The 15,097-nt window shown below is 30.5% G+C and overlaps 3 protein-coding genes across 12 annotated transcripts in view; 2 read left to right on the top strand and 1 right to left on the bottom strand.

Moving 5' to 3' along the window:
* Positions 1-2,261: 2,261 nt before the first annotated feature.
* Positions 2,262-6,157, top strand: LOC105251470 (cytochrome P450 4C1-like). The gene is made up of 12 exons (XM_025407227.1): positions 2,262-2,532; positions 2,668-2,780; positions 3,073-3,163; positions 3,258-3,446; positions 3,855-3,924; positions 4,288-4,414; positions 4,492-4,549; positions 4,699-4,799; positions 4,892-4,960; positions 5,126-5,303; positions 5,640-5,819; positions 5,970-6,157. Exons 1-12 carry the CDS (start codon positions 2,373-2,375, stop codon positions 6,137-6,139), a joined length of 1,506 nt encoding a protein of 501 aa, XP_025263012.1. The 5' UTR covers positions 2,262-2,372; the 3' UTR covers positions 6,140-6,157.
* A 12-nt stretch (positions 6,158-6,169) lies between these two features.
* LOC105251368 (DNA repair protein RAD51 homolog 4) lies at positions 6,170-10,266 on the bottom strand. Of its 3 annotated transcripts, none has more exons than XM_025407241.1 (6): positions 10,125-10,266; positions 8,212-8,392; positions 7,684-7,793; positions 7,338-7,548; positions 6,801-6,977; positions 6,170-6,568 (listed from the first exon to the last, which is right to left on the bottom strand). In XM_025407241.1, the coding sequence occupies exons 2-6, from the start codon at positions 8,353-8,355 to the stop codon at positions 6,248-6,250; spliced, it is 963 nt and encodes a 320-aa protein (XP_025263026.1). In that variant the 5' UTR covers positions 8,356-8,392; positions 10,125-10,266; the 3' UTR covers positions 6,170-6,247. The 3 variants fall into 3 exon arrangements, with proteins under 3 accessions (XP_025263026.1, XP_025263030.1, XP_011256438.1); XM_025407245.1 differs by lacking the exon at positions 10,125-10,266 and adding an exon at positions 9,401-9,609; XM_011258136.3 differs by lacking the exon at positions 10,125-10,266 and adding an exon at positions 8,628-8,803.
* The window catches only part of LOC105251369 (helicase domino), a 32,956-nt gene continuing 27,724 nt past the window's right edge, over positions 9,866-15,097 (top strand). For 5 of the 8 annotated variants that reach the window (XM_011258145.3, XM_011258142.3, XM_011258144.3 and 2 more), the window contains exons 1-3: positions 11,289-11,511; positions 13,213-13,418; positions 13,955-14,768. In XM_011258145.3, coding sequence (XP_011256447.1) covers positions 13,224-13,418; positions 13,955-14,768 — 1,009 coding nt within the window. In that variant the 5' untranslated portion in view covers positions 11,289-11,511; positions 13,213-13,223. Of the gene's footprint in view, positions 10,033-11,286; positions 11,512-11,532; positions 11,906-13,212; positions 13,419-13,954; positions 14,769-15,097 lie in introns of those variants that run through there. The other 3 variants (XM_011258140.3, XM_011258139.3, XM_011258141.3) reach the window with 3 other exon arrangements.

Here is a 15,097-nt window from a genome sequence, read left to right as displayed (position 1 = left end):
AAAATAATTTATTACACGAAAATGTCAAAAATATATGTATATAATATAAAATTTACTAAAAATTTTTACATAGTCCAGACGAGACTGATCAGCGAAGATTAATTACGTGACATTTATTATTAATAATAGATATGCAATAATAGAATTTAAGTTTTATATAACGTAAATAATCGTGATCAAAAGAGTCACTAATAAAATATTATTGATCGTTTCTTCGATTGTAAAAGAAAGTATTTACATTACTGACGCATTTTGTGTAGATTATCAAAGGAAATATTCAAAATGAAAAGATAGAATAAACTTAAACTATGAATTCGAAACTTTTATTTATGTAAATAAATATTCATATATACACCTCGCTTCCAAATATTTAATTTGTATTAATTACTGAAATCCCTGTACTGAATTTCCTGTTTTTTATTAACTTCTGTATTAATTAACATCTGTTTCCGCTCTACATTTACATTCTTTTTCTTATCGCCATTATCTGAAGTTAAGCTGTGCATACAGATATTGTAAATTCAATAAATGAATAATAATGAGAAATTAATGTAAATTAATAATGAGAATTTTCGATATCTCCTAAAAAATGCATATGTCGCAATAAATAAACAAAAACGAGTATTAATTTTCTATTTGTTTCCGTTTTAATTTATTCATGCGGTAATACGTTGTAAGAAAAGATTTAAAAGATTTTATATCGCATAATAAAAATTGTAAAAATATTAGTAATAATAATAAAAACACGTTAAAATATAATTTTTTAAATACATTAATAATTTGAATATTTATATAACATATACCAGCTTATTTAATATGTAATAATTTTTATTAATGATTTACGTTATATATGTATGTTATAATTTTTATATTTTACAAATCTCATTTTCATATTATTTAAGTTACAACTGTTTATATTCTGAATATTTAAAATATATCCATTTAACATACACTCACACACACACATCCACGCGTATATATACAATTGTAACTATTAATCATTCCTATGAGCAATTTGATTTTATAAAAAATTCCTACATCACACGTATACTTGACACGTATACTTAACTCTTTATATTATTACAATTATTTATTATTGAATATGTCTGTTCTATAATGTATTATTATTGAATATTACATCTCATAATATCGTATGTAACTTTTATAGATTTCAGTTGCTCTTTAAAAATTTTAAATTTATATTTTTTAGGAATATACTATATAAATATTGAATAATTTTCTTCTTATTGTATCTGATAAAATTGATAACTCATTGTTTCTACAACAATAAGTTTTCTCCATAACAAATAAAATAGTATATGTAATATAAATAATCATTAATATTACTATTTTTGATTTGTTAATATTTTTACTACACTAACAAATATTTTTAACAAAAATAATTTATTAAAAATATTTGTTAGTGGAGAAAATAAACTCAGAAAAAATTTTGAAAATGCGAGAACATATAAAGAAAATGTGAAAATGATAATATTGATGAAACCGAATATTGTAAACAGAATATTCTAAAATTTATAACGATCGATTCGAAAAAGTTCGGAGACTATTCTTAGACTATTCTTATTACTTCATTCCAATTTCACGATTTCGATGCTATGAAAGAAGTGATTCTTTCTATTCTTCCTCACAGTACACTTTTTGCAATGATTTTTAAGCTTCACAAAAATAAATTATAATAAAATTTTTAGTTAATTTATATTAGTGTTCCTAAATTAATAGAAATAGAGATAGAGATTTTCATTATAAATAATTCGATTTTTTCTTTTTTCATATATATGTATTTCTTGATGATTTATCAATTTGGAATGTACATTGCAAGATCATAATTATTACGTCTACATTACGTCTTACGTCTTACATTATGTTAGCCAAGTATTTCGCATTGCTTTATTTGCTTTAGTATTGTTTAAACAAGTGAAAAAATATAATGCATTTAACAACTTTTAAAAAATATTTGCATAACTTTTTTGTAAAAGTAACTTTTTCATAAATTTTTGTTTAATAAATAATCTTTCTTATGTGCCTTGTGTTTAATTATGAAAATGAGATACTGATATGATTATAATAAATAAATGCAGGAAGTTCCGTATCTATCAAAGAAAACAGATATATATCTGGCGTATAACAAGCACTGAATTTAATCGAGCTACGATATTCTGAGATACACTTCAATATATATATATATATATGTATTTTCTATTATAATATATATATGTTACATTGAATTTATATTCTCTAAATTGTTACAAGTTTTTATATTAACATACAGTGATATTGTGTATTATGTATACTGTGTACTATATTGTACAGGAAACTTATTATTGTTTACGAAGTTGTTATTTTTTGCCGTGATGATTTTTATAAGTGTTATACTTATTATTTTAATCGTTGTGAGTTATTTTATCTTAAATCATCAATCGTCCATGGTTAAAGCCGCTAAGTATTTGCCAGGTCCGAAACCACTTCCGTTAATTGGAAATGCCTGCTATCTTCTCAGGACAAACTTTGAGGGTAAAAAATAATGCTTATTTTTATTAAAAACAAAATAATTTATACTATTAATGTTATTATCTATATGTTTTTATTATATTTGATTACGATAAATTTTTTTCCACATTCTTATTCTAACTTCACAAAAAATTTTAGAATTTTTGAACAGTATGTTGAGTCTTATGGATTCTTATGGTTATTCATCTCCTGCTCGATTTTGGTTCGGTAATAAATTATACATTGCCGTATATGAACCGGAACAACTAAAGGTGTGTATAATAAATTATAATATAATATTGCAAGATAACATTAATACAAGTTTGTCAGCTGATATTTTACTACGTGCATAAATAAATGGGTCAAAATTGTAAAAAAAATTATTTTATAAATAATATCATCGCACAGATTATTTTGAGAATTTATCGAGCTAATGGAATAATTCTATTTAAAAATATGTATCGTAGCAAATACGAATGCAATATTATATTATTAATTTATATTGAATTTATTTTACTATAAAAATATAAAGCAAACAAAATTTTTATTTATAAAATTATACAGATTGTTCTACAAAGCTCCAATTGTTTGGATAAAGGAAAAGTGTATAAATATGCTGAGTCCTGGCTAGGTACGGGATTGCTTACAGCTCCTGGTAAGTCACGCTTTTTAAAATTCGATTAATTCTCTTTACATAATTTCTGATATATTCTCGATAAATTTCCACTTCTTCCTGTATAAACTTTCAGCGTCCAAATGGATACATACTCGAAAAATGATAGCTCCGTGTTTTAACGCATGCATATTGAAGTATTTTTTCGATACATTTGCTGAACAATCATTGACATTGGTGGACGAGTTGGAAAAACTTGCATCGCATGAGAAAGAAGTCGATCTTTTTCATCATATATGGCTTTGTACCTTAGATATCATATACGGTAAAACTAAATATATAATTCAATTCTAAATTATTTGCATAAAATTCGATAGAAATTTATTTGTTGGACAATTTTTCTAAATCGATCTTTTAATGAATTAGACCCAGTTGCACCAACATTATTTTAGTTTTAAGCGAAACTTAAATATATGTCTGTCTTTATTTATTTAGAAAGAAAGATAAAGATAGACATATATTTAAGTCTCGCTTAAAGCTAAAATAACGTTGGTGCAACCTGTCTTAGTGACATAAATTATATTATTATTTGTATATTTTAAGTATAATCAAACGTCAAAATTAAATATTTATGTTCTAAATCATTTAGATATATTAGAAATGATAATTTCTATCAATGGCATGTTTTAACCATTTTTTTAATGTAATTTTTTTATTCTCTCTCTCTAAAAAGAATCTACAATGGGGATGAAACTGGAATCACAATCAAATAGAGACAATCGTTATGTAAAAGCAATTACAAGGTATAATTCTTATTTATCTTAATTATATTTATCTTAATTGATAAAAAGATATATTTATTTTTTTACTATATAAATAATTTCAAATGGAAAGTGTCCTTTCATTAAGTTAATTTTTTTTTAAAATAGCTATTTAATAGATATTTAATAAATATTTATTTATCATGCATAGTTCGGATAAAAATTAATATTATCAAAATAACAAAATTGTTCAAACGCTGCATTTGTTTTTCTACAGTCAATCAATCAAATTAAAAATCGATTTAAGATTTTTTTATTTAAGTTGAAAGAATTGGAATAAGCTATAAAAATATTTACAAGCATTTTTTATGAGAGAATTTGAAAAGAAGATTACATTTGTTTTAGAGTAAAAGAGATAGTGGCACACAGAATGCGAAATATATTTCTGTTTCCTAATATCTTATTTAATTTGACTCACCTAAGTCATGAGCAACAAAAAAATATAACTTTGATTCATTCTTATGCCGATAAGGTATGTAAATATATTTATATTAATAATATATTTTTATATATATTTTTGTAATATGTAATTTATTCTCGCACATACAGGCAATACAGGTATCAAATAAATTGAACCATATGAGTAGAACTGAAAAGTTGTGTAACTGTAAGTTGATTTATCAAACTTAGTGAACTTTATAAATAATTATAAATAATTTTATAAATAAAATTACGAAATTTTATTAATAAATTTTTTATTAATAAAAAGCGAGAGAAAATTTATTAAAGTTCATCTGTTCTTTTTAAATAATATAGCTAAAAAAACATTTATAAAAATCTTAATGGAAGCATCACACGAGGGAAAAATATTTACTGAACAAAATATTCGCGACGAAATTAACACGATATTAGTAGCAGTAAGTATCATATAAAGTACATTTTCTTGAAACGGGCACAGTCAACAATTATTGCCTACTTATCAATATTATTGTTAATACAATATTTATAGGGGAGCGATACAACTGCTGTAACAGTGAATTTTGTCATCTTCGTATTAGCGAATTTCCCAGAAATACAAGTATGTATTCTATTTGATTCATTCAAAATTAGTCAAATTTATATCATTTACTGATATTAATAATTAAATATAATAATATAATTATTTAATAATAATTACTATAATAATAATTACTTATAATAATTATTTAAATAATTCTAAAAATATGTTTACATTTTATAAAAGGAGAAAGTATATGAAGAATTATTGGAAATTTATGGCAATGAAAATCTAAATTCTGCGCCAATCAAATATGAAGATTTGCAACATATGGAGTATTTGAGTCGTGTAATCAAGGAAACGATGAGAATCTTTCCTATTGTCGCTTGTGTCGTACGGCATTTAAAAGAAGATTTAAAAATAGGTTTGTTTATAATCATGAATTTAGATAATTTTTTGCTTGAAGTATATATACTTATGTATGCACAATGTTTAGAAGCAAATAAAGTTTTCAATAGAGAGAGATCCTTAAATTATATATTTAAAAAAAAATACATTTAAATCAAATATACAACATAATTACACTGAAATTTCCTTCAAAATAATCTTAATTAAACAATCCAAGCTTTTTTGACTGTTGAGAGAACAGCTTATGCATAATGACAATATGCAAAAAATAAATTCAATCTGTATATTTTTTGATATATAATTCCGAAAATTTTTGTGTACTCAATATTTGTATTTATATTTAATTTTCTAGGAGAATATGTATTACCGAAAGGCGCTGAAATTTTCTTGCCATTTATAAAAGTACATCGAGATAAAAAATATTGGAAGAATCCATTACTATTTGATCCTGACAGGTTTCTTCCATGTAATGTGGCTGATCATCATCCATATTCCTATTTACCTTTCAGTAATGGACCAAGAAATTGCATAGGTATATATAAAAGTTATTATAAATGTAATGAAATAAATATTAATGTATTAATGTATTAATGATATCGGTATAATAATACAATAAATTGATATATTATTATAATATTATTATTGATATATTATTATTGATATATTATTAATCAAATTGCAGGATGGAAATATGGAATGATTTCCATGAAAGTTATGCTAGCTACTTTGATACGAACGTTCATATTCAAAGTGGACAAAAAGATTGAACTAGATGAGATAAAATTGAATGTAACTCCATTATTAACTCCTATTAATCCTTTAAAAGTTAAGATTAAAAAAAGAAATATGTAATACAAAATAAACATAGATAATAATAATTAATAAAGTTTTATAACACGTAATTCGAATATTTGATTTGCTTATTTGAATTAATGATTGATTAATCTTATAGACAGTTTATTATATGACCCCGACATCGCTTACTGTCACGATGCAGAATGATTTTTCATCTGATCTTAGATCTTTCCAAACAGTAATCCTTCGAGTTTCGCCATGCTGTCTTATTATCAATAATCTCGTGACTGGCACCCTCGCCCAATATCTTCCTAATGCCGGTGTTATGGCGGCAGGATCTATTTGATCGGACGAATTCCATCGAGTAACTGAGTTTACTGTGATCACGATTGCTTCGCATTCTCTCGTGAGGAATCGGCACGCCTCGGCCAAATCGTCGAGCTCGTAAGTCGTTTCAAGATCACACTGATGTGCTTCTCGCGTTACCTTGAGAAAAATAAAAAAAGCTGATTGTTAAAAACTGAAGGCTTACATAATTTCTAATTCTATATATTATTTAATTTGATATTAACTATAAGTCAATTATAAAAATTGCAAGAAATGTTATTTGTTAATAATAAGTGTGATATTCTTTAATTATATGTTGCATTAATATATATATAAAATGTAATCAAAATATTTAAAAAATCAGCACCAATAGAGATTTATCCATCAATACCTTAAAGATAACTGCTGGTAAAGAATCGATAATCACGAGAGGGAATCTTCTTCCTCCAAACGACACACTGTTCTGCTCTGTTTTATAAAAAGTTACTAATTCACGTAAAACTCGTATTAAGTCACGGGGCGAACGTATATGACAGACCTTTGTACGTTGCAGTGTATCTTTTATAACCTGGAAGAAAACATATAGGATTTATAGTTTTAGAATATAATAATAACCGCTAATAAGAATTGATTAGACAAATTTCATTTGTACAATATAATATAAAAGTATATATAAATTTTAAAGATAATAAACAATTATATTAAAAATCTTTCTCATCCTATACAAATATAATCTTATTCTTTTTCTAAAAAATTGTATTTTTTTCTCTTTATTTATATTGACATATTTATGATAATTAATTTATGATATACTATATAATATTATCTAATTCTTTATATCTATATAAATAATTTGTGTTAGAATTTATTATATAATCATTAATTCAATTTATTAAGCATCCAATATTTTAATATTTAAAGTTATTACTTCCTGCCTGAAATTTTTTGCCTTCAAGATCTCTTCATATCGAAATCTAGAGAAATCTCTTTTCGTGTCAAAGTACCACACTATAATGTCTGATTGAACAGCAACATTAGCAGCTATTGTCAAACATAATTGAGTCTTTCCAGAAGATGATGGACCACATAATTCGCACAATTGTCCAGGATACAGGCCACCTTTCAGTAATTCATCCAAACTGTTCTAATGAAAATCAGATTATCTATATTAAATATTAGATATCTATATCTCCTAAGCAATCAAGATGCATCTCATGACATTATTGTTTATTGAAATCTTTTCAATTAAAAGCTAATATGTATTTCAAACATACCACTTTACATTAATTGGAATATATCTGCGCTCTATTGCAAGGAGCTCAATCGCATTTCTTTTTATACCACTGTGATTTTTCAATATGTGCCTTTTTACTTGCAAAATATCCTGCAAATATTATATTGATTGTAAATATTAAGCGAATCTAGCTATTTTCTGTCAAGCAAATAAAAAATAAATAAATAAATTGGATTAATATATATTTTTAAAAAATCTTTATAATTGAATTAATATATTTTGAAAAAAATTTTTACTTGATTTATGGAATTATCATTGAATCAAATAATTTTAAAAGAGCATCATTGATAAATGTCATTAATAATTTTAAAAGAGTATCATTGATAAATGTCATTAAAAATATTAGAAATTAATTCAGATAAATGAAAATGTTTTCCTATATTTTTTTATTCATTTATTTTGATTTTAAATGTTTAAATTATGAGACACATGATATATATATGTGACATACAACATGTTTTATTAATTCCTTTTATTTATCTTATTCCTCTATAGTAAATATACACACCATATGTGAAAGACCGGTGGAGGTTGCCAATTTAATCGGATCCATAGTGACAAAATCCACAATTGTATTTACATTTTTGCGACGTAATTTCTCTGTCACTACTTCCGATAAACTAGGGTGAATGCTCGCATTCAATTTAATCATCCTTCAATCTCATGTGTTCTAAATATATGCTAAATACCTGAAAAACAAAAAAATGTAAAAGTTTGAAAGGTCTTGCAATTTAAAAAATATCAATAAAGAATTTATGATATGTTACGCATGTGTATGTGTACATATATGTGTGTATATGATGTATGAATTTTCGAAACATCAATTACATAAATAAATGTGAACAAACGTATTGTTTGAGCCGATTAAGAAGTTTACACGAAATGACATAAGTTTTTAACAAACAAGAAAGAAACAACTCGTACCTTTGTTTTACAATGTTTACATAAAAAATGAAATGTAAGATTAACAGATAAAGAAACACAATTCTTGCAATAGACAATGTTATCAATCACACAAAAAATTATGTATGTTTTTAAATTATTTAAACTTTGACAGAGTTTCACACATGATGTACGAATATCTATATACGATACGTCCGAGCGAAAATCCTAGTGACTTTAAAATCCCCGAAACGTAAAGAGAGGTATTGTTCGTGCTGCTTGCATCTAAAAATTTCTGCATTCGAGAGTGTGTTCTGAATTAGCTTTCCATAATTATTTTTCTTATAAAGTTGGTTTTTAATTCCTTTTGTTCCGATCGGTTAATTTGCAATTTTTAAAATAGATTTAAAGCCCTTAAGATAACGCATTAAAGATTAAAAATTGAAATTTGACTAAAAAAACTGACCGGAAAAAAACTAATAGCGTTTTCGGGTTCAATCGCTCCGGGGACCAATTGCTGCATTCAGCGGATTCAACCGCTAAATAGCAATGGAACATCATTGGTTCTGCTTTCAGGTCCGACCAATCAGCGTCAAATTACATCGAAAATCTAGTAATGTTGTCCATCTGTTGAGTTTACTAAATGCGGCCAATCACAGTAATTCTTCTGAAGAATATGATTACATTCTTCAAAAGAATGGCTGTGATTGGTCAATAACGTCTAGTAAACTACCCCGGAGCGATTGAACAAGTCGAAAACGCTAATAAAATTTCTTCCGGTCAATTTTCAATATTAATTTTTAATGTATGCGCACAGTTTGGGGCTTAAGGTTATCGGCAAGATATATTAGGGCGCCTTTACATCCGCGAAATATATCGATATTTTGTCCCCGGAAGACGAACTCTTCCATTGGATATCGAACGCAGGCATCTCTCATCGACACAAATCCGGTGCAGATTTTTCTCGCGCGCCGTTTCAAAAAGCGCGCACTGCGTGGGCTGATTCCGGAGGCTCTTCCGGCGATATCGGCGATAACCGGGACGACGCGCGGAGCGTCGGAGTCGCTCACTTCGTCGAACGCGCGACGCGCACGCGGTTGTCGGGCCGCGAACCGGTCGACAGAGACGTCGACGGAGGGGGAGATTCAAGGAGACCAAGGAGACGACCCGCGACGGAGGTTCCGTCCCGGAGATCCCGGTCGCGCTCGGCCGAGATGGCGATCGTTACCGCGGCGACGGCAGCGAGGGTGTCCGCGCGCAAAAGTGCCGCCCGGCGGCGGCACGCGTCTCCCCGCGGGAGACGCACGTGCGCGCACTCGACGATCGAACGGCGCTCCCGAAGCGGCGCTCGTCGGCACCGACAACGCATAGGAGCCCCGAGGAGCCGAGCGACGCCGGCGACGATAGACTCGATAGAGTGATCTCCCTCCGGGAGATCGATGCGCAGGTACGTATCGTAGGTCCGCGCGAAATAAGCGAGATTACGTAGCGAGAGGCGCCCGAGGCTTCTTCGACGCGCGCCACGTGGCTGGTACGTACTCTGGGTCGGCCCGATTATCGATCGTCTCCCATGTGTGGGACCATGTCGAGGTCTGTTCCTTCCTTGGCTCTCTTGGTCATTTGCATTTTCAAGTTTGTCCTTTCTTTCCTTTTCTCCTTTTCTCAGATATGCTTGAGCATGTGTTCTTTTTTTTTTCAAGATGTCTAAAAACATGTTTTTTCCCCAGTATTTCCTGTAAAAGAGGAAATCAGAAAGAATGAATATACTCTCTTTTTTTCTAACGCATGTTTTTCATTTTGAATGCAAAAAAAGTGAAATTTGGTGTAAACGAAAAGGACAATTAATTATTGGATTATACAGGATACAAGATTGAAGATGAGAATTTGATCAATTAGGATAATGAAATCTTTATCATGATTACATTCAAATTTTATGCAATTTGTTTTGAATGAATTTTACACAAGTCATAGCATATGTATGCATATAAATTTACTTTTCCGATTAGATCGCATATTATCTAGTAAATTATCAGAAGTATTCTATAAGATTGCATGCGAAAATCTATTAATCAAGTAGCGTTCGATCAATCAGGATAAAAGAAGCAAAGTTTATCGAACGCAATCTTGCATGTAATATTTTTAATAATTTATTTTTTAATAATTTATTTAATAAATTACTAGAAAATCCACTGTAGTTGACTGCACGTATTAGTTTACAAGTTAGCACGAGAACTCGTGTTAACCATGTGCCGCGAGTTTTAATTTCATAATTGACTTAATTAATAATTGAGATATACGTATATAATATCTATATATTTAAAAGAGAGAGAGGAGAGACAAAACAAAAAGTGCGAGAAGTTCAATTTCGAAGAAACTTATAAAATATCAGGGATTAAAGATCGCAATTTGATCAGCCGGGGCAAAGAAATTTTAGCTCCTTTTATTCCGATTAATCAAATTCCAATCGTCAATCTTGAATTTTCAACGTAAGTAATCTCCGATACGGGCTTACGAGGCTCGAGCGCTGTTGAACTCGGTATGGATTCGAACGTACGAGCGGGCCGGCCAATCACGCGCGCCCGTCGATGCCACGTTGTCGCGCGCAGCGGCCGCGGCCGGCCAATGGGGAGACGCGCGCCGCCATCTCTGCGCGACTGGCGCAACCAGCGCGGCTCCGAGTGGGGGTAGCTGGCTGGCTCGTTTCGGCCGCGGCCGAAATTTGTCTCGCTGCCGTCGCCATGTTTAGAAGTGCGTACGCGTCCTTGGGCGTGCGGTGTGACAATGTATCGTAAAATATTAGATATAGCTCATGCGTCGTATGTTACGTGAAGTACCCAATTGCGAGTTGGCCCACGCGGATCGCGAACGTGACGTTCATTCCCGTGGATGGCGCACCTACGTCGCGGAAATTTGTGATTACATTATGGTAAGTCCGCGGCCGTCCCGAAGCCAACGCCAACATGGCGGACGGGAAATTTCCTTTGTATCACGTCGCGCCGCGCGATGTTGCGTCGGACGGCTTCCCCACCCGCCGTTCGACGCCGTTCGTCGTGTCCGGCGCGGTCGCCTCCTCGCGCGTCGTCTCGACGTCGTCGCGACGTGACGCGACGCGACTTCCGTTCTCGCGTTCGTCCACTCCCGTCACCGGCACCCGTCTCGGTCCCACAAAGCACACCTCGATCCGAGACGCTCTCGGATAGCAACCGGATCTCGGCCTATCGTCTGGTTTGCCGGTCCGGGACACTCGCGATGACACATTTCCCGTTCCGATATTCATCGATCCCCGATGTCCCGTCGTCGCGTACGGCATCGAATTTCGCGTATGTACTCGTCGCATTCTACGCAACATTTACCCTTATTTATTATTATTTTTTTTTAAAGAATTCGTGTTTGTTTCCTTCAAATTCACCGGTTTCTTTCTTTTTTTTTTTTTCCTTTTTACTTTTTTTTTCTTTTGATTTACAAACAATCGAGATACTTCCGTTTGTCTACAAACTAATGAGCGGCATTAATAGTTATTGTTACTAGTATTTTTTTTGTATATTTACTTGCTTGGAATATTTCTATATTTATTTTTTTCTAAACAGTTTTTTAGAATTTCGAATAACAGTTATCTATATATTCACTTATTTGAAGAAGAATCAAAATTTTTGTAAATCTGTTTGTTAACATATTTTTTTATGCATTTTCTAGTATATATTTTGTGAGACCTTAATATTTTATACACACTATTTCTTCGCAATATATAAATATTTTTATCTATAATGTCGTATTAATAATTGAATATATTAAATGATTGAAGATATATATATTTAAGATAGTGTGTTTATTCGACTATACTTTTCATTGTTAAATTATTCTTAATAATGTTATTGTGAAATCATTGTTATTATTACTTGTTTTGATTTATTAAATTATTAATCCCTTTTTTATGTTAAATATAATTTTTATATACTTTCAAAATATATCCTTTCAAATATATCTGATAAAAAAAAGAACTTTACATATATATGTATGTATGTAAGCATTTATACATACACAAGTAGATTGTTTTTTCATTAAAATATACTAATCTTATATATTTAGGAATTTTAATAGCACAGCATTTGGTATCTTTAAATTTTATTTTTTTTAATTGATTTTATACATTAAGTTTTTCTAAGCTTAATTTTGAAAATATTCTTCCATTAAGAATACATAAAGATACAAAAAGATTATAATATTAATCCTCTAAAAACATATAACATTAGTAAGATTTTTGGTAGAAAAATGTCAAGAACTGTTAAAGTTATAGGAATATAATGAAGATTTAATGCATATAAATTTTAATAGATATTTAAAGAGATATATATAAAAAAAAAACCTTTAATTTCTATTAAAAATAAATTAAAAGTTTACATTAAAAACAAAAAATATATATATATATATATATATATATATATTTTTTAATGAATTCTACTACTAACTATTAAAGTACACATATTGATATTGTATTTTTTTAAAATCCAGTTTTTAAAGGATTAATATTTCAATATAGACTTATATACTTTATATACTGTAACAAAACATATTTATGTGGTGCAAGTCATTATGAATCATTGTACAATGTAATACTTTATCTTTTCAGCATAACGTGCAATGAGTGATAAGCAAGGTGCACCTATTTTACCACCCCTTAATCGGGGTGCGGCTAATAATGGAGGAAATAATGGAGGTGCAGCTCAACAGACTGTCAGTCTGCAGCAAGTTCTCGCTACTCAAGGCCTCAATGTGCTCTCTACTAGTAGCGGGCAACAGTTTGTCATTACGAATCAAGTTCCTGGCCTTACGCAGGTGAGTCTCCATATTTCCACAGTGTTGTTCAAGTGAAAATGTGTTGCACGAAACAAATATATAGTTTATATTTGTTTGAAATGAAAAAAAAGAAAAAAAATGAATGGTTTTCATGAAATACAGAATGTTTTATCTAATGTAATTATTTAATTCGATAAAATATTTTATATTAATAATTAATCAAGTAATTACAATTGATGATTATGTAAACTGCTATATATTATTTCTACATTATTTATTAATTATTTTATTACTGCTTGTTCAATAAAATATGTGTAATAACTAATCATTAAATTAGTTAGAAAATAATTAATATATTTGTGTAGTGATTATTAAGGATTACTTCAATTTTGATTATATATCTCTATTATTCATTAAAACCATTGCTGATTATTTAATTACAGATTATTCTGTAATCCGTAATTAAATCCGTATTAAGTAATTAATTTGTTAACACACTTGTATTTTAATACAATTTTGTGCTAAAGTTTTCTCTATATTGAACAATTAACTTACTTGTGTATTTTTATTAATAGGTCATACCGAATAACATCACAACTAATGCAAGCGGAACGCAACAAGTCGGCGTCACGAGGATCGTCAATATTGCAGGCACACCACCGCGTAACGCGGCGGGAGTGGTGGCCGGAAGTGTCAATGTTGGCGGTACATCGCCGTCGATGGCGTCGCGACCACAGAACTCCACCAAGGTAGTGTTGGCGACGTCGCCGAAGCTTGTACGCACCTCAATAGGCAACATGTTCGTGACGCCGATGTCGTCACAGACATCGTCATCGCAGACACGGGGGCAATCGCCATCGCCACCGGCAAGAAAACGATTAAAATTATCAGAGACAACGGAGAAAGCTATCCCATTCGATAACAGCGGCTATCGTAGACGGATATTGGAGCATAAGATGCGGCGGATGCGCATCGTACGTGAAAAGTACGCCGAGCTTGCGTCGGAGCTCTTCTTTTTGCACGTCGGTGGCAACATGATGGACTATGCCAATTGGCAGAAACGGCCTCCGACGGCGCAATATTTGCACTTTTTACGTCAGCATCAGCTCGATCCGGACGATGACGATGAGGATCTGACAGCACCGTTGTCATCGGATTTCTCGCAGATATCTGCTGTTACCACCGTTGCTGCTGCCACCGTCGCTGCTGCTATTACTACTACTACCACCGCTGCTATCACGGCTACCGTTGCAAGTGTCAGCGCCGGTTCCACGGTAGTACAAATCCCGAATCAAAGCGCGGAAGTTAAGATCTCCGGCGCGGGCGTCACGCCAATAGCGCTCTCCACAACTCTGCCTGCTGCGGCTTTAGCACAGCTCACTCAGCAAGGTAAATATCATCTAACAATTTAAGACAGTAAGAAAATCTAGTTTCACTATTATTTCGAGCATATTGACTCGATATTTTTTTCAATTTATAATAATCCATCAAGAGTAATATATTCGCGAATTAAACTACGTCTCATCATTTTTTTTAGAATTGTTGTTTATGACGGATACGTTTGAAACTGTGTGGAATTTTCCTTTAAAGTTAAAAATTGTGCTATTGTTCAATTAACAATTTTAATTGAAACCATTGCATTTAATTTCTAAAAATCAGATGTAGATCAATTTTGTTATTAGTTTATTTTTAAATTTATTATTAATTTATTATTAAAT

The sequence above is a fragment of the Camponotus floridanus genome, unplaced genomic scaffold (assembly GCF_003227725.1).
Source record: "Camponotus floridanus strain SB8 unplaced genomic scaffold, Cflo_v7.5 scaffold1, whole genome shotgun sequence".
Classification (NCBI taxonomy): domain Eukaryota; kingdom Metazoa; phylum Arthropoda; class Insecta; order Hymenoptera; family Formicidae; genus Camponotus; species Camponotus floridanus.
The sequence above is the reverse complement of the archived record's forward strand: the minus strand, read 5'-3'. Positions and strand labels throughout refer to the sequence as shown.

Excerpts from the sequence above, each read along its gene's own strand:
- LOC105251470 (XM_025407227.1), top strand. The coding sequence starts at position 2,373 with ATGATTTTTATAAGTGTTATACTTATTATTTTAATCGTTGTGAGTTAT. Across the intron at positions 3,925-4,287 it reads TATGTAAAAGCAATTACAAG|AGTAAAAGAGATAGTGGCAC; the intron begins GTATAATTCTTA and ends CATTTGTTTTAG. Across the intron at positions 5,304-5,639 it reads AAAAGAAGATTTAAAAATAG|GAGAATATGTATTACCGAAA; the intron begins GTTTGTTTATAA and ends TTAATTTTCTAG.
- LOC105251368 (XM_025407241.1), bottom strand. The coding sequence starts at position 8,355 with ATGATTAAATTGAATGCGAGCATTCACCCTAGTTTATCGGAAGTAGTG. Across the intron at positions 6,978-7,337 it reads CAAAAAATTTCAGGCAGGAA|GTTATAAAAGATACACTGCA; the intron begins GTAATAACTTTA and ends GTTTTCTTCCAG. Across the intron at positions 6,569-6,800 it reads TACCAGCAGTTATCTTTAAG|GTAACGCGAGAAGCACATCA; the intron begins GTATTGATGGAT and ends ATTTTTCTCAAG.